The sequence below is a fragment of the Trifolium pratense genome, linkage group LG2 (genome assembly GCF_020283565.1).
Source record: "Trifolium pratense cultivar HEN17-A07 linkage group LG2, ARS_RC_1.1, whole genome shotgun sequence".
In the NCBI taxonomy this organism is placed as follows: domain Eukaryota; kingdom Viridiplantae; phylum Streptophyta; class Magnoliopsida; order Fabales; family Fabaceae; genus Trifolium; species Trifolium pratense.
In genome coordinates, this window is record NC_060060.1 from 71,198,503 (window position 1) to 71,225,152 (window position 26,650).

The 26,650-nt window shown below is 34.3% G+C and overlaps 2 protein-coding genes and 2 long non-coding RNA genes across 4 annotated transcripts; 2 read left to right on the forward strand and 2 right to left on the reverse strand.

The window, feature by feature from the left end:
- Window positions 1–7,279: 7,279 nt before the first annotated feature.
- LOC123905361 (protein gar2-like) lies at window positions 7,280–8,111 on the reverse strand. The gene is made up of 2 exons (XM_045954966.1): window positions 7,668–8,111; window positions 7,280–7,603 (listed from the first exon to the last, which is right to left on the reverse strand). Exons 1-2 carry the CDS (start codon window positions 8,109–8,111, stop codon window positions 7,280–7,282), a joined length of 768 nt encoding a protein of 255 aa, XP_045810922.1.
- Window positions 8,112–12,127: 4,016 nt separating this feature from the next.
- Window positions 12,128–16,144, forward strand: LOC123911191 (BURP domain-containing protein 9-like). Its single transcript, XM_045962565.1, has 3 exons — window positions 12,128–12,181; window positions 14,362–14,890; window positions 14,987–16,144. Exons 1-3 carry the CDS (start codon window positions 12,128–12,130, stop codon window positions 16,102–16,104), a joined length of 1,701 nt encoding a protein of 566 aa, XP_045818521.1. The 3' UTR covers window positions 16,105–16,144.
- A 6,125-nt stretch (window positions 16,145–22,269) lies between these two features.
- LOC123911193 lies at window positions 22,270–25,207 on the reverse strand. Its single transcript, XR_006810393.1, has 3 exons — window positions 24,604–25,207; window positions 24,459–24,519; window positions 22,270–22,519 (listed from the first exon to the last, which is right to left on the reverse strand). It is a non-coding gene; the product is annotated as an uncharacterized LOC123911193 (long non-coding RNA).
- LOC123911194 lies at window positions 22,519–23,288 on the forward strand. The gene is made up of 2 exons (XR_006810394.1): window positions 22,519–22,726; window positions 22,876–23,288. It is a non-coding gene; the product is annotated as an uncharacterized LOC123911194 (long non-coding RNA).
- Window positions 25,208–26,650: the final 1,443 nt, after the last annotated feature.

The window sequence follows — 26,650 nt, forward strand, 5'->3', positions numbered from 1 at the left end:
GAGTTTCTTGATATAGACCTTGAAAATGTTCTGCTTGTTCAGTCAGAGTGTTAAGGTTTTCTTGTAAAACTTTTTGTTTACTTAACACTCTGAGATGTTTCTCAATGACCTTGTTAAGTGCAGTTATAAGTTGAGATTTAGAACAGTCAGAAAATACCTCATCAGTTACTTCTGAATCTGATTCTGATTCATCGTCTGAGTCTACATCTGAGTCAGTTGAAGCCATCAGGGCTAGATTTGCTTCTTCTTCTTCCTCAACTTCTTCCTCAGATGATAGCTCTTCAAAAGTAGCCATCAGACTCTTTCTCAATTTACTCTTGAATTGTTGCTTCTTTGAGCTGTATCTTTTGCTTTTGTCTTTAGCAGACATTTCTGGACAATCAGCAATAAAGTGTCCTGGCTTCTTACAGTTGAAGCAGTTCTTCTGATCATCCTTTTTGCTGACAAAATTTCTGGAGCTGTTTCCTCTGAAATTTCTTTTGTTAAATCTGTTCCATTGCTGAAACTTGGTGAATAACGCAAACTCATCCTCATTCATCTCATCCTCTTGACCATCAGCAGAAGATTCTTCTTCAATATCAAGAAGCTGAGTCTTAAGAGCCTTAGAAGTAGTCTTAGTTGACTGTAAAGCCACTGACTTAGACTTCTTCTTAGTTTCTGAGTCAGCATCCAGAACCATCTCATGGCTTCTGAGATTGCTTATCAGAGCTTCAAGACTCAGAGTCTTGAGATTTTGAGCTTCCTCTATTGCAGTGACCTTGGGTCTCCAAGCAATAGGAAGACTTCTCAGAATCTTCTGAACATGGTCATAGGTAGAATAACTTCTCTTAAGAGCTTTAAGACCAGATACAAGGATTTGAAACCTTGTAAACATAGTCTCAATGTTTTCATCTTGTTGCATAGTGAAAAGTTCATATTGTCTTATCAAAAGACTAGCTTTAGCCTCTTGAACCTTTTCATTACCATCATAGGTAGCACACATAGAATCAAAGATAGATTTAGCAGTAGACTTGTTCTCTATTCTGACATAGTCCTCATGTCTAATAGCACCAACAACAATGTCCTTTACTCTATGATGTTTTGTGTAGATTTTTAGGTTAGCTGGTGTGAGTAACTTTCTATTCTCCATGGACAACCTACCATGTTCATTCAAGTTTTCAAAAGTTACTCCCAACTCAACCAAATCCCACAACTCATGATCAATAGCAGTAATATTGCTATACAGTCTCTCTTTCCACCACTCAAATAATGAAGCATCACCATTGAATATAGGGGCTTTTCTATTGCCACTATGTTCATGTGATTCATTACTTAAGTAGTCATAACCAAAAGCATTTCTAGGACCACCACCAGCACCACTGGCATTACCGGCTTCACCGGTTGTTCTAGTACTACTATCATCTCCTCCAGACATAGTGTTCTCACAAGATCTTTACTGTCTCACTGTTAAGTGAAAGTAACAGACCAGGTGCTCTGATGCCAATTGAAGGTGTGAAAACACAAGAAGGGGGGGGTTGAATTGTGTTTTAGCTAAGTTAAAACTTTTTCAGGTTCTTAACTCAACTACGTTAGCAGCGGAAAAGTAACACAATAAATAACAAGTTAAGGAGATAGAGAGAGAGATCACACAAGCAATTTATACTGGTTCCTCTCACAAAACGAGAGTAGTCCAGTCCCCTTGCACTTCCAAGGGAGTTCACTATAATCACACAAGATTACACCTGCTCAAGCACACAAGCAAGAGACTTCACAACTATGCTCAAGCACACAAGCTTAAGACTTCACACTTAAACACACAAGTTTAAGTTACACACTTAAGCACACAAGCTTAAGTTTCCTCAAGTAATGGTAAAGTATATAAAAATATACAAATGCTCTTAGATGAACCTAAGGTGAGCAAATACAAATAGTACAGAGTATTTGGCTAAAGTGCAAAAACACTTGAGAAAGGTTCAGAGCTTGTATATCACAGAGTTCAGAGTTTGTTCAGCGCACGTTCAATTCTTGATAATTGTTATGTTGTTGCAGCTGATCCTTCAAGTATATATACCACTAGAAAAGAGTCGTTGCAAAGGAGCCGTTGGAGTTGATAACCTTTTGTCTTCAAGCAGTCTGTCTTGATGCAGTTTGGTTGTATCCAAAACTAAGAAAGAGTTTCAGTTACTTTGACTACTGCAGAGTGGACTTTCCTTATTCAGCTAACAAAACTGAAGACCCACGTTCTCAAGATAGGACAGACAAAACAGAGGTAGCTGAGCTGATCAGACTTGAAAGGTCCTTTTCTTCATTGGTAGAAGAGTTGACTAGTAAAGAGAATCTTCACAGCTTTCAAAGAGATCTTCAGAGGTTGATGAAGCTCGTAGACAGACAAGAAGTACTGAAGTCTTCATCCTCTGAACGTTGTAACCTCTGAAGTCCAACATCTTCTGAGCGCTTGTGAACTTCTGAGTTCACATCCTCTGAACTCCACTCAGGACTTAAATGATGCTTATATCTGCGCACTTAAAATAAATTTTTAGTCCTTCCAATTTGTTAATTAATACTTTGTTATCATCAAAACCTTTATAGATTTAGGGGCAAACATTTTTAAATCAATTTTGTTCCAACACATTTGCGGATTGTTTTGCAAGTTTTGAAAGAGAAGAAGTTGTATGCCAAGTTGTCTAAGTGTGACTTTTGGTTGAAGGAAGTAAGTTTTCTTGGTCATGTGATTTCAAGTGGAGGGATAGCGGTTGACCCTACGAAAGTTGATGCCATCTTGCAATGAGGAACGCCTGAGTCTGTTTTGGAGATAAGAAGTTTTCTTGGATTGGCCAGTTATTATAGAAGGTTCACTGGCGGATTTTCAAAGTTGGCTTTGCCTTTGAACGACCCAATTTTAATTTATTCGTTTTGTGTGTTTAAAATATTTTATTGACGTGGCATTTAAATAAGTTAATAACTTTAGTTATTTATCGAATACCTTAGTTATTAAGCGAGTAGTGAGAGTTAATGCAGGTTGGGTCAAACTATTGGGCTTGAGGCCCAATGGGCCTTGTCTCATGTGTGTGGGGCGCCCATATGGCTTAGTGGGGAGAGAGAAGTTCATTTCTCATGTTATTTTAGGAAAGTTAGAGAGAAGGAAGAGAGAAAGAAGCTAGGGCAAAGGAAAGTGAAGAGATTCAAGAGCAAATCTCCGAGTTTACATCGAATCCAGGTATGAGAGTAGATTGCATAACCTTGAGTGATTCATAGAGAGGGGAGAATGTCGATTTCTCCGTACCCGAACTCTCTACACTCATTTTCGTTTTGGTTTGGTGGGATTTTTCTTAAAGAAAATGGAATCTAATGTTCATATCATGTTTATTATACTCTTAGCATGATGTATGAACGAATTTAATGAGTAAAAACAAGAATTTGTAGATGTTTGATCAAGAACTTTGTGGTTTATGAGTTTTTGAGTAAAAGTGTATAAATCACTATATTTTGATGTGTATGTTGTGGATCTATGAAACAAATTGTTTTTTCATGTTTATATATGTGGGTGGATTTATGTTCAAACCAGAAAACAAGGCATCTGTGGCTGGCGTGCTGGCTGGGCCAGCCTTGCTGCAAGGGCTGGCTTTCTCTAGCTGAAGCCAGGAAGCCATGGGTTCTTGCTAGCTTTCTCTGGCTTTCTTTCGCTCAGCCACTGTTTGCGTCCTTTAAGAGACTTGTGAAAGTACATACAGTCAATTGCAGGCAAGTAATAAGATAGAGTATCGAACCCACAGGGATTGTGAGTGGAACTTTGATTTCAATCTTTAATCAGTTAATTCTTAACTTATGAGCATAAAAGTAACAAAATATCATTTTGGGTTTTTATAACAATTAAATATAAATGACAATAATGAAAATAGGTTTTGATAACAAGAGTTGGAAAGTGTTGGAATCAATGATCCATTCAACTACGGTTTACTGCCTGTGTGTGATAAGTGCTGTCAAGACTATTGTGACCAAGCTTCCTTGTGGTGTATGTCTACAACGTAAGATAATAAAATGGGGGATAAAGTGGGTCCTATGTCTAGGTCACGCTTAATTCATTTTAGTTCATAAAAGATCTTGCTTGTTTTAAATCACTATGGCCTCAAGGCTTATGTCTAAGACCTAGAGTAAGAAGTATGTGTCCATCCTCTATTTAACCATATTAGTTCATTCAATCCATTTACTATTAGATGTCTCATAATAATAAAATTGTACCTAATCCTAAGTTGATCAATCTCAGAATTAAATATATAACAAAATAGCAAATGAACCAAAATAGCATAACAACACACAACACATCACATAAATAACATTAAACTTTCATTGAACTTCACATAAATTCCAACATCAAGAGGTTTAGCTCATAGTGAGCTGTACAATACAAATAACAAGAGGAATAGATCTACACATCAGATGAAGATAGAAATGTAAACCTACAAACACGACCACCTAGAGGTGATGTCTCAACCTCCAAGTCAGCAGCGTCGCGCCTCCAGTTATCGGAACTGCATCAGAGTTGCGACGGCTCAAGTGGCTCTCCAAACTAGCACCCCTTCATCTTCTACTTCTTGCTTTCCAATGTTCATTTAAGTATATCAGATCTAGGGTCATTGGCTCCTTTATATACAGATCAATTTTGGATCATGGGCCATAACCAATTAGAATAAGATAAGCCCAAAGAATAAAGCATATTCCCAAAAGATGATAACTCTGTAATGGGAAATCCTCCAGCTGTCTTATCTCTTGTCCGGTAGTGCTTTTGTCTTCTTTCTCAGTATACGTGGAGCTTTGGCCGCAAATGCAACGTCCACGCAAGCAGTTGTATGGCACTCAAGTCTTGACTGTAGTTAGCATGAGATATCTCTGGACCCTTTTTGTCTTGCTTTAGGTCCAGTGGTCTGTCTTGACTCAAGTTATCACTAGAACTCCTCTTTTTTGGATGAAGGATTACACTTAAGTCCTAGTTACATGCTAGACTAAAAATACATTAAAATGGCTCAAAACATTGAATGATCACCTTATGGTCAGACAATAATTAAAGTAAATAGGGACAACATAAAGTGAGTTATCACACCCCCAAACTTGAATCATTTCCTATCCTCAGGTAATGCAGTAGATAGCATAAACCATTAAGAAATACTCACTTTATTGACACTAAAACAACACATTCAGACCTTAAGCTTCAAACCTTGGATTGCATTTTAAAGATTGGTATAACTCTTGTATGTCATCTGTCAACAACAGCCTTGCCTGTGTGTGTGTACTGCCTACTACAACTAATCAGAGACATGCCAGGATCCTTCTCCAAAACTACTCAATCAGGATACTAAGTCATCAGTTTTCTCTCCTACAACTTAGAGTTTAGGTTCAGATTTCAGCAAGGGGGGAACTATAGCTTTTCATGATATTACATGCTTTTTGATACTTAGAGTTCATTTTAATTAATGCTTTAGGTGCTACTCTACCTTTTCACCTGACGGGATCTCACTTGTAATGAGTCCAACCTGTTACTCAGAGTAGAGCACCCTACACAGCATTGTTCCTCCAGTTTCGGGCACAGGAACTTCTCACACAAAACACATGTTCATCCATGTTGAGGTTTTTATGTCGGCTACATTTTGCAAAAACATGTTATAGCCATAATGCTACACAGGATGTTGTAGCATCGCGTACAACATTGTTGATGCTCTGTTTTACGCAGAACTTTTATATCATATCTTTGGAAGATTTGTTTCAGATATAATTTTTGTGCTTATCTAACAAGCCAATATGTGCCTTGTCCCACAAGTATCTGAAGGCGGTTTATGTGATACAAAAATATATCGTGATATATTTTTAAATTTCATCAAATATTGTTTTGGAGTAAATCTTTGTTGAAGAATTATTTTGAAGGAAATCTTGTGAGCTGACCAATGAAGATTTCAGCTATTTATTTGAAGCCTTGCTCCTCAAGCTTATGGAAGGCGGTTTGCATGCTTTATGTGAAACAAAAATATAACATAATATATTTTGCGTGAAATCAATTATTGGTTTTATTTTTAAAACTAGGCCTGGCCGCAATTCCTACAAGTGTGAGTCTGGAAACGTAGCTTGCGTATCAAGACAAATTCTGGTTATAAATACATGAAGAATCAGACCTATTTTTGCACTGAAGCCATTGTTCATCAAGATGTAGTCTTTAGGGTTTCGTGTCTTTGAGCCACTCTCTAGGAGAGTTGGTGTAAGTGAACCACTCGGGTTGTGAGATGGTCACTATGTCCTCACTCAGAAACCTGTAGGTAATGAGTTGAGTATTGTACTTGGAGGAAGCTTGTAAGCAACTCCAAATTGTGAACTTAGTCAAGTGTTGGCTAGGTATTAGTTTCTTAGGAGGGTGTCTCCATCTTGATCGTTATAATTGACAGCAGCACAATACATGTTGTTAGAGAGAATTTGGAACGAGGTCTCATTATCTAGGAGGTTTCTAGATAGGATTGCACGGGTAGTGTCTAGGTGAGAAGTCAAGTACCGGGTGTTGGTCGACGGCTTTGAACGAGAGCTATTATAGTGGATTCATTCATGGATTTGTATCCCTCAGATTAGGTGACGTTGCACCGAACTAGGTTAACAAACGATCTGTCTTATTTATCTTCCTGCACTTAATTTATTTATAACTTGTCTATTGTGTTCTGTACTAGTACGAGATGTTGTAGCATCTTTTGCAGCATCTTTCCACCAGCCTGCCAGAATTTCACTCCAGATTTGGCACATGAACTTATTCTTTTTTTCATTTTTTTTTATACAGCCATGTGGTGTCCCATCATAAATCAGCCATGATCCATCAATCAAGCAATCAAGTTTATACCCCTAAACTTAGTCCTAATCATACCCCTCATCATGGTCAATACTTCAGATAACTTAGGCTAATGATTGAGTATTTTAAAGACTTATCAAGGCATTACTAAGATCAACAGTATTCAACAGTTTGTGCATTAATGTGCAAAGGCTATCATATCAAGAATCAAAACAAAAATTCCCAAAAATTTCATCAATCCTACAGCTACATTCACTTAAGATCATACAAACTCTGTCAAGTGTCAATAAAATGCTTAACGCAAAATTTTAAATGCCAATCTGACCCAATAACACTAAACAGACTCAATTTATTGACTCTTGCCTATCCCCCACACTTAAACTAAACAGTGTCCCCACTGTTGACAGGTAGAGGCATCTACTGACTCGATAGAAAAATAAACTAACTAACTTATTAGACAAGATAAGGCAAGATAGTTACCAATTAGGCTTTAAGCCTAGAGCTTTTCCTAGGTCCTTCAAAATGAACCTTTGACTTCCTCTTCTTGGCAAAGCCCTTTGATTCTGCCACTCCTTCCTTGGTATGCTTCTCTTTTGCTACTGGAGTTGGCTCAAGAATGGGACTGGCAGACTTATCAGCAGTTGTCTGCTTTACAGCTTTTGTTGGTGTCTTTTTATTCTTCTTTGGAGGGGCAATATTAATTGCGGGCTCCTCAGATGCTGCACCCTTATCCGTCATAGCCAAACCAGCTTCTGGGGTAGTCACCCCATGCTCACCTTCCTTGGGCTCTTCATCTTTCTCAACCAACTGCTTCTCAAGCAAGACAGTGGTTATCTCAGCATCCTGGCCTTTCTTCACTCTCAGCACTTACTTCCTCATCTTCTTCCTTTTCTTCCTTCTCTTCTTCATTCACCAGATCGTCATTGTTTTCTCCTTCCTCCTCAGCTTGCAAAATTTCTTCAACAACCTTCTTCACAGAACTCTCCCCTTCCTCAGCTTCCTTCTCAACCTCCATAGATTTTTGTTGTTCCAAGACCGGCTCCTCTCTGTTAGCATCATCAACATGCTTTAACAAGTGATCATCCTCAGGCAACCTCTGATTAGACTCTTCAGTGTTCAATGGAGGGCTTTGCTCTGAGTTGATAAGGGTCGTCTTATATTCTCCTTCTTTCTTCTTCTTACTGCTTTTTCTCTTCTTGCTCTTCTTCTTTTCTTTAGCAGGCTTGGCAGGTGTTGCCTCCGACACTGCTTCTTCTTCTGGTATCACCTGAGGGAAAGTGTTATCATCAATTAGCTCCCGAGGGAATGGTGGCATAGCTAATGACTTGCCCTCAGGAAAGGCAAATATAAACTAATTCTCGATCCAATCACTGAATCTAGCTTGCCACCCCTAGTATGTCTTAATCTTTTCCTTGAAATCCAAAAACTCTGTAGCTTCAATAGCTTGGCTCCCAGCAGTGCCACTCGGTGTGGCTTCAGATAACTGCTGTCTTGGCTTCCTTCTAGTGTTACCCTTTAGCAAAGTCTCGATAGACCTTTTGTCAAAGCATTAAGTTGGGGAAAACACTTCATCCTTTCCATCGACATGAACCAAATTCTTCTTACACAGATCAGTAATCAAACAAGGGAAATAGAGCATATCCTCTGTAGTCTTCCTTGTTGAACAGTTCACAATCTCTTGATAGATAATCTTGCCCACATTCACCTTTGGTTCAGCGGTTATACAGTGCAACAGAACAAGATGAGCTTTGTTGAGTGTCTCGTTGTGAGTGGTAGGCATAATGGAATGCTTCAAAAACTGGTACCATACTCTAAATTCAGGCTTCAAACTCATCCACTTGATAGACCATTCATTCACACCTTTCCTATAATTCCACTGCGTTCCTTCTTCAGTCATGCCTTGCATTATCTCAGTCAGTGAGGCATCAGTCAAGATTTTCCTCATAGTCATCCAATTCATCGTCAACAAAAATCAACCCATAATACCTATTGATGTTGGCTTCAGAGTAAAGCACTCATTTGCCTCGAACATACACTTCCTTCTTTTTTTGGTTAGGGTTGGTCAGGTTTGAATAAAATTCCTTCACCATCTGGGCATTATAACTTCCTAGTTGCTAAGCTAGCTTCTTCCACTTAAGTTTTTCGATCAGCTTAGCAAACCTTTCTGGTAGACCCAAATTCTCTTTCTCAGTGTTGAAAATAAATCCACGTTCAGAGTGGAAGCTCTTAGAACTAAAGATCGTTACGAAACGATCAGCAACATCACTGTTGACAAAAGTGTTGATCTCAGAATCAGATCCAGAATTAGCAGCACTTGACCTTCTTGTTGCAGACATGGTGTGATTTTGATAGAAAAGTGTTTGAGTTTTATGGTTGAGAGAGAAGAGAGGTTAAGCTTTTTGTATGTTTGAGATTTGAATAATTGAGAGATAAGTGATTTAGGGTAGAGAAGAGGTGGTTATATAATTGATGAGAGAAGATGGAGAATTTTTCGCACAAATCATGGAAAGATCCGTTTGAAATTAAAAATCGTGGGATAATGGGCTTTTTGAAATGATGAAGGTTGCAGGAATTGCAGACTAGCGGTTACTTGTTTAGGTGGAAAAGTAGTTTCCAATGGGCAATTCAGCGCGTGCATGTTACTCTCCTGACACAGCCTCAGTTATCTGCCAGATGGCAATAACTATTGTCTCTTCTGTTTACAGCTATCCTCCACTTGACCTTTACATCTTCTGACGCCAGCTAACCATCAACTTGACAACCTAACGATCTGGTTCCATCTTTCAGTTGCATCACAACGAGCTAGTTTCCTTCTCCACAGGCAATTAGAATCAAGACACGACAATGACTGACTTGCCTTAAGTTATCTCATAACAGCTCTTGGTAACTTGTTACACTTAACCTGTCTTAGACAAACAAAACTAAAATATTTACATTAGTAATCTGGGTTGCCTCCTAGTAGTGCTTGGTTTTGAAAGTCCTTAGCCAGACTTATCAATTCTTATCAGGGCTCAGCAAGAATGGTGGTGACTCTCATCCTTGAGTTGTCACCCTAATAATTTTTAACTCTTTGTCCATTAACTTTGAACTCTTGCCAAGTTGACTCATCAAGAAGATCTACAACACCATAAGGATAAATTTTCAAAAGTTTAAATGGGCCAGACCATCTTGATTTCAACTTGTCAGGAAATAACTTAAGCTTAGAGTTGTAGAGTAAAACATGTTGTCCTTCTACCAAAACTCTTTTTTGAATCTTTTTATCATGCTATAGGCTTAAGTCTTTTCCTTGTAAATCTCAGCAAGATAAAAAAATATAATGGCAATATAGTGGAAATATTTGATGTAAATTCTCATTGATTTTTTGGTATCTGAAAGTTGAATCAATTATCTCCCGAAACATTATTTTCCTTACTTATATCTGTCTCTCGAACTTTCACACTTTCATCAGCAATCATCTTTAGTGTATATCTTTGTATTAAGGCGTGAAATTCAGATAATAAAAATCTAATTTTTAACTCATAATTTCTCTTTTCCATACAACATTAATTACATTTCTTAATTTGTGTAATTTGTTCAAAGTGACTTACATTTTGGAACGGAGGGAGTATAAGAGAATATATACTCCCTCCGGTCCTATATATAAGATATTCATTATAGAATTGATGTATGTAAACAATAGGCTTAATTAGTTAAATGGTCCTACTCTCATACCTTCCGCCAACCCCGGATTTACGTGGCTAGCTAAAAATAAATCACCATCCCATCTCCAATCATTCAAATTCCATTCTCTAGACCTCTTTCCCATACTAGTCAATTCAGATGAACCACCAACACCATAAAAATGATAACCTTCACCACCCAACAATTTAGTTAAAAGTACAAAATTAACAAATTAAAGTACAAAATTAACAACACAAATCAAAGTTACTAAGCTTCAATTTATCCCCAACAATCCAAAATAAAATCAACATCTTGTGCTTTAACAATGTTTTTAGGATTTGGGTTTTTTGATTTAGATTCACATGAAAAACTTTGATTTTGGATTTTAATTTTCTCAGATCTGCGTTTTGGTTGAAGGTTTATGAAGATGATGATAAATGTGAAAAAGAAATTTAAAAAGAAGATGAGAAATAGAGAAAAAGTTTAGTTGATAATGGTGCATTATTAGATATAGTGTACATTCAAAATTCAATGGCTATTTTTTTTCCCAATAAGATCAAATGGCTTAAATTAAAAGAAGTATTGAGATCTATGGTAGACCACATGCAATAGTGGTCCACCTAATACATTTGGTGTTAAAAATTAACGGAAAGGACCATTGTGACTAACGGTCATATAGTTAAGGAAACAATCCAGACCTTTTTTTTAAGGGACCATTATGAAACATAAAATTTCTTTAAGGAACCATTTAACTAATTAACCATAAATAATATTATAGTCTAGATACATCATTTTTATAATGAATCTAAAAAGTGAAAGTTTTCTTATAGGACTAAAGGGAGTAATTTTTAAATTCATTGAGAATCTAATGTATTTCCTCTATATTATAGGCTAGATATATATTAAATTCTCAATGTATCTAAAAAGTAGATGTTCTCAATGTAGTCAAACAGGTCATTTATTTTGAGACGGAGGGAGTAAGTATTTTTTTGACTAAGTTAAATACTACTCCCTCGAGTCCTAAATACTCTGGCCCTATATATAAGAAAAACTTTACTAGTTTTTATATTCATTATAGAATTGATGTATGTAAACAATATTATAGTCTAGATACATCATTTTTATAATGAATCTAAACAGTGAAAGTTTTCTTATACTCCCTCTAGTCCTAATTATAAGAGAACTTTTACTTTTTAGGTACATTGAAATGCTAATGTATCTAAACTATAATATAGTCCAAATACATTAGTTTTCCAATGTACCTAAAAAGTGGAGTATATAGGACTAGAGGGAGTAGTTTTTAAATTCAATGAGAATCTAATGTATTTCATCTATATTACAAGCTAGATACATTGAATTCTCAATGTATAAAAAAAGTATATTTTCTCGATGTAGTCAAACAAGTCATTTATTTTGGGATAGAGAGAGTAAGTTTTTTTTTGACTAAATTAAATACTACTCCCTCGAATCAGATTCTCAATGTATCTAATGTATTTAGTATATATTATAGGCTAGATACATTGAATTCTCAATGTATCTAAAAAGTAGATGTTCTAGTGTGTGTTTACATATGATTATTATTTGTCGTTTTTCTTCTCATTCACCTATAAAAAGCACACTTCTTTGTACTTCAATTCATCAGTATTCCAACAATAAGCATAGCAGTAAGATATGGCGCACAAAGTTGTTCTCTTTCTCCTCCCTTTTGTCTTGCTTTTCATCATTGTAAGTAGTTTACTTGCATACAATGCATTCATGCTTATCTCTTTACATTTATTTATTTTTTTTTTGAAATGGCTATTTGCGGTTTTGATAATTTATTTATAGTAGTCCGTCATTATTTTTCATTCTTTAGCACGCTCTTGATTATTGTGAGTTTACACAGAAGCGGAGCTAGTGGTGGCCCGGTCGGGCCACGGTCCACCCAAAATATTAGGAAATTACCATGATACCCATAGTACTTTTGTAGTGTTAATACTTTATATATCAGATTGGGCAAATTCAAGGTTGAAGGTGCCAACTTCCACTCCTGGTCACTTCCAGTTTTTGCATTTTGTTTATTTATTTATTTTTTTTAACAAAAAATCAACTTTCTTAAGCTTATTCGGAAAAAAAATGTTATTAAGCCACATTTTTCTAAAATATTTAATTTTGATGTGTATATAGAAAAATTAAAAATGTATAATTTCTATTTTCTCAAAAAAAAAACATTTAAAAATTAAAAATAATATGTTTTTTTTTTGTGAAGCATAAAAATAATATGGTTCTCGTATTTAATTTACATGTTATAATTTTTTGGCGGCCCACCCAAAAAAAAAATTCTGGCTCCACCACTGAGTTTACATTCATGCATGTTATATCTTTACATTTACAGTTTTCATCATTTTAATTAGTGCTGCTCTTGATCATAATGAGTTTATAATTTATAATTTGGGGTTGCTAACTTACGCCCACATATTTAGGTGGGAGTAAGTTAGCAAGTATACTCCACTTAGTTTTTACTAAAATATCATCTCTTATTTTAAAAATAGCATTTTCAAAAAAGAATACTTTTGTAATTTCCATTTATTTTTATATAAAAAACATATAAGAACCTCTTCTTTGTTAATAATTACTGTTTTTTCCATAACAGTTTTATCGCTATCTTTTTCAATTTATTTTGGTATACTTTTTTTTTTTGTCAAAAAAAAAAAATAGCAGCAAATGATCATTTTGTGCATAATACCATGAACGAAACTACTATATATTCTTTAACCTTTTTATTACCATAATTACAGTTGGTATTATTGACTAAGAAAAAAGAGTAGGTGAGTTTAAGTAAGTCTCACAATAATTAACACAAAAAATCTCACAAATAGAATATCACTGCCCGCAATAATGTAAGAAACGGTTATGATGTTTTTTTGAAAAAAATAACAAACTTACAAAATTACCCTTTTATTTAAAATTGGTTTTAACAATAGAAAGTGGGCTCTTGGTAAATAACAAGTGGGTGTATGCTTTGCTAACTTACTCCCACATGTTTTAGGTGGGAGTAGCCCCTTTATAATTTATCTTAATTCATAGTTATTTTTTGACAAATGATAACTAGTGCACCTGATGCATTAGTTAAGAGTATATATTTTAAATTTTTTTCTTTAAAGTTGTATAGCCAAACACTTTCTTTAAAAATCTAAATTTTTATTTTCTCAATATACTTTTTTTTTAATTTCTTAATTAGTGCGGGGTGCACTAATTAGCAACACCCTTATTTTTTATCCTTGTGCTGCTCTTGATCATCGTGTTTACTTGCATGCATGTTTGTATCTTTACATTTCATTTGCATTTATTTATCATATCCATCATCACTAGCTCACTTTCATCTTTATTAGCAATTGGGCTCGTTGAATTTATATTGCATGCATGCTTTAATATCTTCCTCTTAAGTTGTTTTTATGTCCATTATATGTTTGATTTTGTAAAATGATGTTTATACTTTGTAAATATGTTCTCTATTTTTATTTTCTAAAATATTTGTTAATTTACCTTTTTAATAATAAAAAAAATATATATAACACTTTTGGAAAGAATAATTATGATCGAAAGAAGATGAAATGCTAGCGAGTAATGATGCATTTGTGAAAAATAATGAAAATATTTTTTTGACACATTTTTATTGTTTTTGAAATAATGCACATAATTGTTGATTTCAATAGTATGTTATCTTATGCCGTTCACAAATAAAATTATCAACTTTTAAAATAGTGAATGATTTCACACAAACTAAACGGGCCTATATTATTCGTTATTTAAAATATGTATCTCATAATAAAACATTTGTGTTTGTATATTTGATCATATATATCATCCAAAACATGTAGTTAAATTGTTATTCGCTAATACTTATTTATTCAATTGCATTGTAGAATGACCACAGAAGCTTTGCCAGAGATATGAAGATTCAGCAAGAGAATGAAAAACAAGCTGATCAACCTTATCTTGATGGTTGGTTGAAAGATAGTCAAGTAAAGTCGACCCCCAACGCCAATCCAGCTTATCTTGATGGATGGTTAAAAGATGGCCAAAAAGCAAAATTCATCCCAAATGGCAACCAAGCTTACATTGATGGATGGTTGAAAGATAACCAAGCTGAGAAGGCAAAATCCACCTTAAACTCCAACCAAGTTTACCTTGATGGCTGGTTGAAAGATAGCCAAACAAAGTCGACTCGAAACTCCAACCAAGTTTACCTTGATGGATGGTTGAAAGATGGTCAAAAGGAGAAATCCAACCCCAACTCCAACCAAGTTTATCTTGATGGCTGGTTGAAAGATAGCCAAGAAAAATCCAACCATAAATCCAATCAAATTTACGTTGATGGTTGGTTGAAAGACAACCAAGCAAAGTCGACCCCCAACTCCAACCAAGTTTACCTTGATGGATGGTTGAAAGATGGCCAAAAAGAAAAATCCAACCCCAACTCCAACCAAGCTTACCTTGATGGCTGGTTGAAAGATAGCCAAGAAAAATCCGACCATAACTCCAACCAAGTTTATCTTGATGGATGGTTGAAAGATGGCCAAAAGGAAACATCAACCCCTAACGCCAAGCAAGCCGAGAAAACAAAATCCACCCCTAACTCCAACCAAGTTTACCTTGATGGATGGTTGAAAGATAACCATGACAAATCCAACCCTAACTTCAATAATGTTTACCTTGATGGCTGGTTGAAAGATGGCCAAAAAGTAATATCCACCCCGAACTCCAACCAAGCTTACCTTGATGGATGGTTGAAAGAAAGTCAAGCCGAGAAAGCAAAATCCACCCCTGACTCCAAACAAGTTTATCTTGATGGATGGTTAAAAGATAGCCAAGTTGAAAAAACAAAAGCTACCCACATCTCGACTCAAGCTTACCTTGATGGTTTGTTGAAAAACTCACACGCAGAACCAATTGATAAATTATCTTCTAAAGTTGACCATACAGAGGCATTCAAGATGGCTTTTTTCGCTATAGAAGATATGTATGCAGGGAATGTAATGACCTTGTCATTTCCTATCAGAGAATATGCTAATTTCTTGCCAAAAAAAGTAGCCGACTCCATTCCTTTATCCAAGTCACAAGTACCAAGCCTTCTTCAACTATTTAAGCTTACAAAAGATTCTCCCCAAGGTGAAGACATGCAAGACATAATTGATCAATGTGAATCTCCACTACAAAAAGGGGAGACCAAAGCTTGTCCTACTTCAATCGAGTCTATGGTTGAATTTGTTCATAGTGTCATTGGTTCTGACGCCAAATATAACGTTCTCACAACTCAATACCCCACAACATCAGGTGCAGCTTTGCAGAACTACACCATTTTGAAAGTATCAAAGGATATCTATGCTCCTAAATGGGTAGCTTGTCACCCAAGGCCTTACCCTTATGCTCTTTACTATTGCCACTATCTAGACATAGGAAGCAGGATCTTCAAAGTTCTTCTAAAGGGTCAATATGGAGACACTATGGATGCTTTGGCCATTTGCCACCTAGACACATCTGACATGCCTCCTAATCATATCATATTCAAGTATCTTGGAATGAAGCCCGGGGAAGGTCCACTATGTCATTTCTTCCCTGTAAAGCACGTTGTTTGGGTGCCACTCCCATCAGAGGCCTCCAACTAAAAAGAAAGGAACTAACTTATGTCTTTGTTGATTGTATTTCTGTGTCATTTTCTATGTTTTTCATTGTGTTTCTTTGTTGTTAATTTCTATGTATTATGAGATCTTGTTTCTATGTACTAGGTAAGCTACTAAATAAGGTTTTATCTCAATGTAGTAAATCAGTTTGCTTAAAATAAACATCAAATTTGTCGGTGGAAGATTGAGTTGTCGTCTCTTTACTTTACTCTTTCAATTTTACTAGCTGTTATGTCATGAAACTCTTTCAATTTTACTAGCTTTTATGTCATGAAAGTGACATTTGTTGATAAATAAGTAGTAGAGACAACTCTATAATACAGGAACAACACGTTGTTAAAACAGAGAAACAACCAAAATCAACCTCACCAATATTAAGCTTCAATCTAATATACAAGACAAAGCACATCCTTATCAAAACAAACAAATAATACAACCACAAAAGATTAATACACTATGGTTGTATTCATTGAATTGTTCTCTCCTATTTCTTTATAGTTTAACTTCTTGTTAAATTTATTTACCGTTTTGAGTAAGAAGACAAAGTTATTTAATGTTCTTGATTATAAACTTGTGTTTCATAATTATTTTTTTTACCAGAGTTAGAAACCCTTGTAATGATTAACCTCTATCATCGATTTCCGACTCTGTAGACTTGTAAGCCTATGTCCCAACTTTCTTCTTCTAACTAAGAAAGCATAGACAAAATTTTAAATAAGGGTCGGCAGGACAAGACTGGCCAAGCCATAACTTGAAAGGTAGCTTAGCCTTTAACCAAGTTGCCTTCAGTCGTAACATTGTAGACGAATTAGTGTGGTTAAGTTTACGTTTAAAAATAATTGTGTCATCCACCGAAGAAATTATTGGGTTGAGTCGCAGACTAGATCGCTCTCTTTAAGACGTTTCGCGGCACTGCCCAAAATTGTGCAAGCAAACTATCAATCACGTTGTCCGCAAGATAAAACAACCAAGTTACAACTGTATAGCGATTTACTACTGCACTGTAGAAATTGAGCAAGGAATACACCTTTGTTAATGGTACTACCATACCACATGTATTGATACTACAATATCAATCAATAATGCACTGAGACCATTCTAATATGGTACTAAGATCAATCTCATATGATAACTAAAACCATTTTTAAGTCAAGGGAATTATGGTACTATGACCATTATTAATTTGAAAGAACTAATGATACTAAGATCACTTTAAAAATAAATTAATACTAATATTAATATTAGTAACACACAACACATAAAATAAACTTCAATATTCTTTACACAATTAGGAACAAAAACTAATAAAAATCTCTTAATTTGCATAACCAAATAAAAAAAATCAATCAATTTGTTTATTCTAACTTTTCACATGACACAAGTCACTTAAGTTAAACTCAAAGTTTCAAATCTTTCATTACTTGAACAAGCCATAAACAGAATTCATTTTCCAAAACCTAGAATTAGTGTTAGCTAAATTAAACAAGTGGTCATCATATCATATCATATATTAATTAGCAAATAGCTTAAGGAAATAATGACCTATCCAATTAATCAAATATGAAATGAATGAACTAAAACAGAATTTCAACATTTAACAATATAAAAAAAATAAAAATAAAAAAAAAACTCAATTAACACACACTCATTAAAACAACCGATCGATAATGATGATTCTCAAATCATTTGTCATTACTAATCGTTAGTTGGTCTAGTGATGATTGCCACTGAATTTAGTAGGGAGGATCACGGTTCAATCCCCGCAACTGCGATCGGAAGGGGGCTGAAGTCACTTTGTAACGACCCAATTTTCATATTATTAGTGTTAAAATATTTTATTGGCGTGGCATTTTAATTAAGTTAATAACTTGAGTTATTTACCGAGCACTTTAGTTATTAAGCGAGTAGTGAGAGTTAACGTGTTATTGGGCCAAACCAATTGGGCTTGAGGCCCAATGGGCCTTGTGTGTGTGTGTGAGGGGCGCCCAAATGGGCATAGTGAGGGAGAGAATTCATTTCTCATTGTTCTTGTGAGTTCTAGAGAGAAGGGAGAGCTCAAGAGGAAAGCTAGGGCAAGGGAAAGTGAAGGGATTCAAGATCATCGTCGTGTTTTCTTCGAATCCAGGTATGAGAGTAGGTTCCATAATCGTGGGTGACTCGAGGAAGGGGAGAATGTCGATTTCTCCTGACCCGAACTTCCTCCACCCCATTTTCGTTTTAGCTTGGAATGGATTTTCTTGATGGAAAACGTTTCTAAGGTTCTTAACATGCTTAACATGCTTTTAACATGATGAATGAACGAATTTAATGGTTAAAAACGAGTTTTATGAAAGATTAAACTCAAGAACTTTGTGTTCTTGAGAGTTTTGATGAAAAAGTGTTCAATCTTTACTTTTTCGATGTTTATGATGTAGATCTATGAAATGAACTGTCCTTTTGTGTTTATCCATGTTTGTTATGCTTGAATACAAACTCTTTTGGGATTTATAACATGAAAAATGGGATTTTTGGGTGATTGGAGTGGAAAACGCAAGTTCTGAGTTTTCATGACAGAAGGCGTTCGCAAGGCCTTCGCTCAGCTAGAGCGTGGCGAACAGCTCGCCACAGCTCGCCACGAGCAGGTGATCCACTGGTGTGGTTCGCTGAGGCTCACTGAACCTTCGCTCAGCGAACAGCTCGCTGATGCTCGCTGATGCTCGCTATGAGTCAGTAATTCTCTGGTAGTGTTCGCTGAGGCTCGCTACAGTTCGCTTAGCGAACAGTACTGGAACTTCAACTTTTTGTTGATGTTTGTAAGTGTAATTAGACACTTGTAACATGGTTTAATGGTATTCTTACATGATTGTTGATGCTTGTTGATGCTTATAATGCTCATTGCTAATCGTTAAATGATTGTTAATCGTGTATGAAGTATAAATGAAGAATATTAAGGTTTTGTTAATCTTAATGATGAAGTATGTTGGATAGTGTTCCACATAGTAAATGAAGAGCTTTAATTCATGAAAAACAAATACATGCATTCATGAATTAAATAGGATATTGGATATTCCAATAAAGAAGTATATCGGATTATATTTATCCGATAAAGAAGGATATTAGACTAATTGTGATAATTGATAATTGATTGTTTGAGTATTCGATTATGTGTTTAAGAACTTATAATTGGATGATAGATGTGTTGGAACAAAATTGATTTAAAAATGTTTGCCCCTAAATCTATTAAGGTTTTGATGATAACAAAGTATTAATATACAATTGGAAGGACTAAAAATAAAAAAAACTACTATTACACCCGCTCGAACAATTCATATTTGCGAATACAAGCTCTGAACCTCTGAACTAGTGTTTTTAACTCTTAGTCCAAATACTTTGTGCTCATTGTATTTGTTTATTAAGGTTCTCTTAGAGCAGTTGTATTCTTTCAACAACTTTATTATCTCTGTTTTGAGAAGTCTTAAGCTTGTGTGCTTGAGCATAGTTGTGAAGTCTCTTGCTTGTGTGCTTGAGCATTTGTAATCTTGTGTGATTATAGTGAAATCCCTTGGAAGTGCAAGGGGACTGGACTACTCTCGTTTTGTGAGAGGAACCAGTATAAATTGCTTGTGTGCTTTCTCTCTCTCTTATCTTATTATTGTGATTTTTATCCGCTGCCAACTTAGTTAAGTTAAGAACTTTGAAAAAGTTTCAACTTGGCTAAAACACAATTCAACCCCCCCCCCCCCCCCCTTCTTGTGTTTTCACACCTTCAATTGGTATCAGAGCACTGGTCTGTTACTTTCACTTAACAGTGAGACAGTAAAGATCTTGTGAAAACATTATGTCTGGAGGAGACGAAAGTACTAATACTGGTACTCCTGGTGATGCCAGTGGTAGTGGTAGAACTGGATCTGCCTTTGGTTTTGATTATTTAAATAATGAATCACATGAACATAGTGGCAATAGAAAAGCCCCTATATTCAATGGTGATGCTTCATTATTTGAGTGGTGGAAGGAAAGACTTTATAGCAATATCACTGCTATTGATCATGAGTTGTGGGATTTGGTTGAGCTGGGAGTAACTTTTGAAAACTTAAATGAACATGGAAGGTTGTCCATTGAGCACAGAAAGTTACTCACACCAGCTAACCTAAAAACCTACACTAAACATCACAGAGTAAAGGACATTGTTGTTGGTGCTATTAGACATGAGGATTATGTCAGAATAGAAAACAAGTCATCAGCCAAATCTATTTTTGACTCTATGTGTGCTACCTATGATGGTAACGAGAAAGTTCAAGAGGCTAAGGCTAGTCTCTTGATAAGGCAATATGAACTTTTCACCATGCAACAAGATGAAAATATTGAAACTATGTTCACAAGGTTTCAAATCCTTGTATCTGGTCTCAAAGTTCTAAAGAGGAGTTATTCTACCTATGACCATGTTCAGAAGATTCTGAGAAGTTTTCCTCTTGCATGGAGACCTAAAGTCACTGCAATTGAGGAAGCTCAAAATCTCAAGACTCTGAGTCTTGAGGCTCTGATAAGCAATCTCAGAAGCCATGAGATGGTTCTGGAAGCTGATTCAGAAGCTAAGAAGAAGTCCAAGTCTGTGGCTTTACAGTCAACTAGGATTTCTTCCAAAGCTCTTAAGACTCAGCTTCTTGACATTGAGGAGGAATCTTCTGCAGATGGCCAAGAGGAAGAAATGGGGGAAGATGAGTTTGCCCTATTCACCAAGTTTCAGCAATGGAACAGGCTTAACAAGAGAAATTTCAGAGGAAACAGCTCAAGAAATTTTGTTAGCAAAAAGGATGATCAAAAGAACTGCTTCAACTGTAAGAAGCCAGAACACTTTATTGCTGATTGTCCAGAAATGTCTGCCAAAGACAAAAGCAAAAGATACAGCTCAAAGAAGCAACAATTTAAGAGCAAATTGAAAAAGAGTCTGATGGCTACTTTTGAGGAGCTATCATCTGAGGAGGAAGAGAAAGAGGCAAATCTAGCCCTAATGGCTTCAACCGACTCAGATGTAGATTCAGAGGATGAATCAGAATCAGACTCAGAAGTTACAGATGAGGTATTTTCTGACTGTTCTAAAACTCAACTTATAACAGCTCTTAACAAAGTTATTGAGAAACATCTCAGAGTGTTAAGCAAACCAAAAGCTTTACAAGAAAAGCTTAATGGTCTAAGTGAACAGGAAGGTCATTTTCAAGGTCTATATCAAGAAACTCTGAATAGAGTAAATGACTTTGAAAAAGGTTGTGCTGTTTGTCACAAACCTATTGATGAGCAGGAATTGGCTCTTCAACAGTTTGTGCATCTCAACTTTGGAAAGAGCAAAGCTGCAAATTTAATTTATAATGTCATGAGACATAGAGGAGAAGGAGTTGGCTATGAATATGGTAGAACATATTCAAGGCTAAAAACTTATCCCAAAAAGGTTGGAAAATCTTGGGTTTATTTTGTTGTACCCCAAAGTGAAGAGGGGAAGAATTTTGGTACTCTGGGAAATGAGGATGATGATCTGAGAAAATTAGAAGCTGACAGCTCAGAGGAACCAAGTGTTGGAGTAAGCCCTAAAAGCCAATCTATTTTGATAGAATCGTCTTTTGTGTTCTTTGATTTGTGATTAATGGTTTAATCAAGATCCGTTCATCGGGATTGTTCCGCTAAGAGGATTAGTTATTTTGAAAAACCTCTCTTAAATCCCTTCAGTGGTATCAGAGCATCGGTTCTGATTAAATCATTAAATTCAAATTTTCTTTTATGCATATCGATGGTTATATGATGATATGATCATGTTTATATGCGTTTGTTTGATTGAATGCGTTAATCACGTGTTTCGAATTTTATTATCCGAAATTTTTATGGGCTATGAATTTTGAATTTGTTCAAAAATATGCTATACATGTTTTCGTTCGTATGTTTGTGTATTCTACTATGATTTGCAAGAGTGTGCTATATATGAAAGTCATATTTGCTTTTTAAAAGATATAAGTGCATCGCTTTTAGTTCTAAAACAATCTATTAATCTTGACAACAAGAGTTGTTCAAATGCCACTGTAGGTTTGAAAAACTAGTGTTTTGCATTTTTTCAATTAATTAATCTTTTTATATATTTTGTTAGATAAATGTTGTTAGTGGTTGTTGATTTAACTAGGGAAGGTATTATCTAGGAAAAGTAATTTTTAGCTTTGTCATTTAATAGGGAAGGTAATTCTGCAACACAAACTTTACCCCCAAGTTTCAAATTCCTTTGTCTATAAATAGCAAAGGATTGATGCATCAAAAATACAATACTATTTCCTTTCATTTTTTATCCTTTCTCTTTTCTTCAACACAAGAGAACTCATCTTCATTTCCTTTTTGTTATTGACTTCTGTTTTACATTGAATTCTTGAGAATTGATTTCTTGAACCTGAAAAGAAAAAACTCATTTGATTAGATCTCATCCATAATCAATATTTAAGTGAGGCATGAATATATGAACAAAGATCGAGGCCATGAACTATTTCTATATGCAATTTATTAGTTACTTTGTTTGAGACTTACATTTTATTATTGATTGGTCTTTTTTATAGGTGACACTCACTTCTATCAAGGATCTTGTGTCTGTGTTTCAAAGGTAAATATATGTTTTTCGAAGATCTCATTTCTTTCATGAATTGTCTTTAGTAATAAATTCTTATATTACTGACCTCATATCATTTTGGTGACATTATGCTTAGTTCTATTATGTACTTTTATATTCATGCTCAAGAATTGATTTTGCAGGAACCATTTGAAGATGAAAATAAGAATAATTTTGGGAGGGAACTTTCAGACAAGGTGTTCAAATAGCCTAAACAGTTTGAACTTGAAGAATATTCATTCAAAATTCATCACAAAACAATTAAAGTACAAAATTTAACACTAATTTTATATTACACACTCATGACATCTTACTATGTCTAAACTCATCCTCTAATAGTGAGTAAATTAATAGTTTTCGTTTGAAGTTTATGACTTTCATCAAGTTTATTTGTCTTTCCTTTTCTTTCCTTTAAAAAAAGTTGAAATCATGATAACATGGACAATCAATCAAACTCTCTTCTATATTGGGATTACTACTAACCAAGGAAATGTAACAATTTTCATTCATAATGCTTTTTTCAATTTTTAATAACAAAGTCAAAATCTTTGATTAATTCCCTTTCAATTTCAAACACATTGGATACAATGAACTATTTATATTCAGTTTTTTATTGTTTACCCCACTCCAATCAGTTCTTACATGAATAATGTTTTTAGTAATACACTATTAAATCACTAACTTCATAATTTTAGTTAGATCATGTTTAACTTTTATTATGTGCATTTATAAATCTAAGAGTACATATAAAACATAGACAATTACAACATTTTTATTTATAACTCTTTAATTAAAAGCTAATAATGTATAGTTTCTATTAACATGTGATATATTAAAAAAAAAAGTTATTGCTATGCAAAGTTGACAAAAGATCTCATAATTAAGCCATATACTCTATATATGTAATAGAAGCAGAATAAACCTAAAATCTCATAATCCCGAAGAAGCAATATTAACAAGTCACTTGCTTAAATAAAATTCAAAGTAACTAGGCATAACCAATCAAGTTTAAAGACATGTGATGCCAAGAGTATCTCCCAATGTAGTCACTTATTAATGTCTTAACCTTGGCTAATTAGTAATTATTTTGTGCCCAAAATTGGAAATGTGGTATACATGATTGTTTCAGTTTAAGGACCTTTTTTAGTGAAGAGCCTTTGCTTTAAAAAAATGAATTCAATCTGTTGCATCATTCGGATGAAATCTTTAATTGATTAAGAATCCTAAGCAATCTCACCCAACTCTTTTGCGGATTACCAACTATGGACTTCCCTCCGTTTACTCGAAAGACATAACCCTATAAACCTATGAATTCCACACTTGAGTGATGATCACATATCCAAGCATAAAAACTAATATTTCCATATTAATATAATGTAAAGATGTTCAGAAAGAACAATTGTAGATAGATACTTTCCATCAGTTTGAATCATTTGATAATGCAAATAAATGAAAAAATTTATTTATTTACTTATTTAATTTTAAGTTGTAAAGTGAATTTAGAAGAAACTTTGAGTGGGAGTTTGATCAAGATTATTTAAATTAGTATTACTTCAAAATTTATCAGATAAATGTTCTTAAGTTGAAAATTTAACAGCAATTACAGAACTAAAATTTTGAACTAAAAAAATCAAATAGAGTTCCTTAGAAAAAACATGCAGTCATAAAAGAGTTTGGGTTAGGTTTTCATCATAAAATCAATCTAAAACTAGGAGGTTACACATACCCAAAATATCAGTGGCTACGATGAAGCATGAAGTTCTGTTGACATCGAGATTCCAATTTGACTGAAACAGAAAAGAAAAAAACGATTTCTCATGAGAAGTTAAATCAAAATAGAACCAGAAGGATATTTAGGAATTTGTTCATACCCGTAGCGGAGACGATTGTCGGCGGTGGTTTCCGGTGACGGTGCCCAGTTCTCAAAATGAAGATCACATATCAATCGCTCAACTCCATGGACGAGCTCAGACGTGGTCGAAAACAGAGCTTTTGGCGACGGAGTTCGATAACACATGATGTTGATTTCACAGCCAGCTGGGTCTGTAGCCGGACGGAGGAATGCAGTGGATAGGTGTTTTTGCTAGGGTTTGAAGGATGAAGAAGAGAGACCGTGTCTCAATAATTGATGAGAGAGAAAAATAAATTAAAATGAGAATGGAAATACAAAAGAAACAACGTGATGCAACAAAGGCAAATATGGGCTTCACAAAAAAAAAAGGCAAATATGGGCTTTGCTGATTTTTTTTATAAGAAAAAACACATGATTTTGCATATAAAAAAGAAAGGAATATTGATGTTTGTGTTGTTATTATAGTATTGTTAAGGAATATTGATGTTTCGTCGGGTTTATACGATGATACACGTCTCACTATTTTATATATAGGGAACAATTATCAGTCCTAAAATTGTAACAGGAATGAATATTGGTGATAATACCATCAGATGCAAATGTTTCAATAAGTTTATGGAGGCGCCAATTTCTTTTGTGTGTTTGCTTATGTATGACAATTAACAAAAGTTAGGGACAAACACTTTCCCGAGACCAGTTTTTACTCATGTCCAGTTATATGCTCAATCATATGTTGTTTTGTATATTAATATCTTAATTTTTAAACACAATATGTCTACCAAACAAAAACCAATTGCCTGTAAAACAAAATGCATTATCAATTTATTATTAAACAAACAAACAAATTAAAGTAGAAAATTTGTGTTGCATCATTTTTAAATATTGTCATTATTTTAATATAATATTTTATTTTAATATTCTAATTTTAAACACAATATACTTTGTTTACTAAAAAAAATTAAAAAAGAAAATAAAAATCGTGCATCGCACGGGTAAAAAACACTAGTTGTATACCATATGAATTCAATATGTTGAATTGTGAGATTGATTTAATAATAATTTATATAGTAACAGTTACTAATGTGGTTTGATTATCTGATAATCAAACAAGTTTATTTCATTATAAACTATAAATTATTAACCATCATGATTTATTCCTGAAAGTGTTGAATTTGATTCAAAAGCTAGTGGATAATATTGGTTCAGTATGATACACGCTTTATTCTTGTCAAAAGAGTTTTGATTATATAAATTGCTATATTCAATGATTGCAGAATTGTCAAAAATATTTGATTCAAAATATTTTATTTAGAATTAAAAGATTTGAATTAAATTAATTTGGTAATTTAAAACAATCATGAATCAAAAGGTTTGATTCTGTTTTTGGATTAATTGTTTGAATTGATTACATATATATATTCAAAATTTAATTTTGTTTATTTATTAAATAAATTGCCAAAATATATTTGGATACTTGATCCTAATTTATAGCCAATTTAAATTAATTCTTAGAGGTATATAGTTATGGCCTTAGCGTGTTTGGCGTTTATTTTATTTGGTTTAAATACGACCTGCGTGTCGTGGTTTATTATTTTATAAATACGGCCTGCGTGATGTGACAATTTATTTACTTTATTTATTTTAAATAATTGTAATTGCTCGTGATGACGGGAGACAAAGCCAAACGAAGGATGTCGACGGAGTAACTTGAAAAGTTTGCTCGAGGGTCAAAGAATTGTAATAAATTAGTTTATTTAATTCTTTCATTTTAGGAGGCCATAACTATACTACCTTAGTTTATTTTATGTATGTGATGCATGAGATGAATGTTTTAATTATATATGTTTTGAATATTTTATATAATTGTTAAACATATATTTACATGAGTGTCATGTAAATTGAAACACGTTTTGTATGAGATACAAAATACGGTGAGATTAAATTTAATTAAAATCCCTTAAAAGAAATATTAAGTTGAAAGCTTTCCAACATTTAGCACTCATCAAGACTAATATCGAATTTTGTGGGTTCGCCAAAGCGAGATGCATTTTCTATACTAGTAAGGT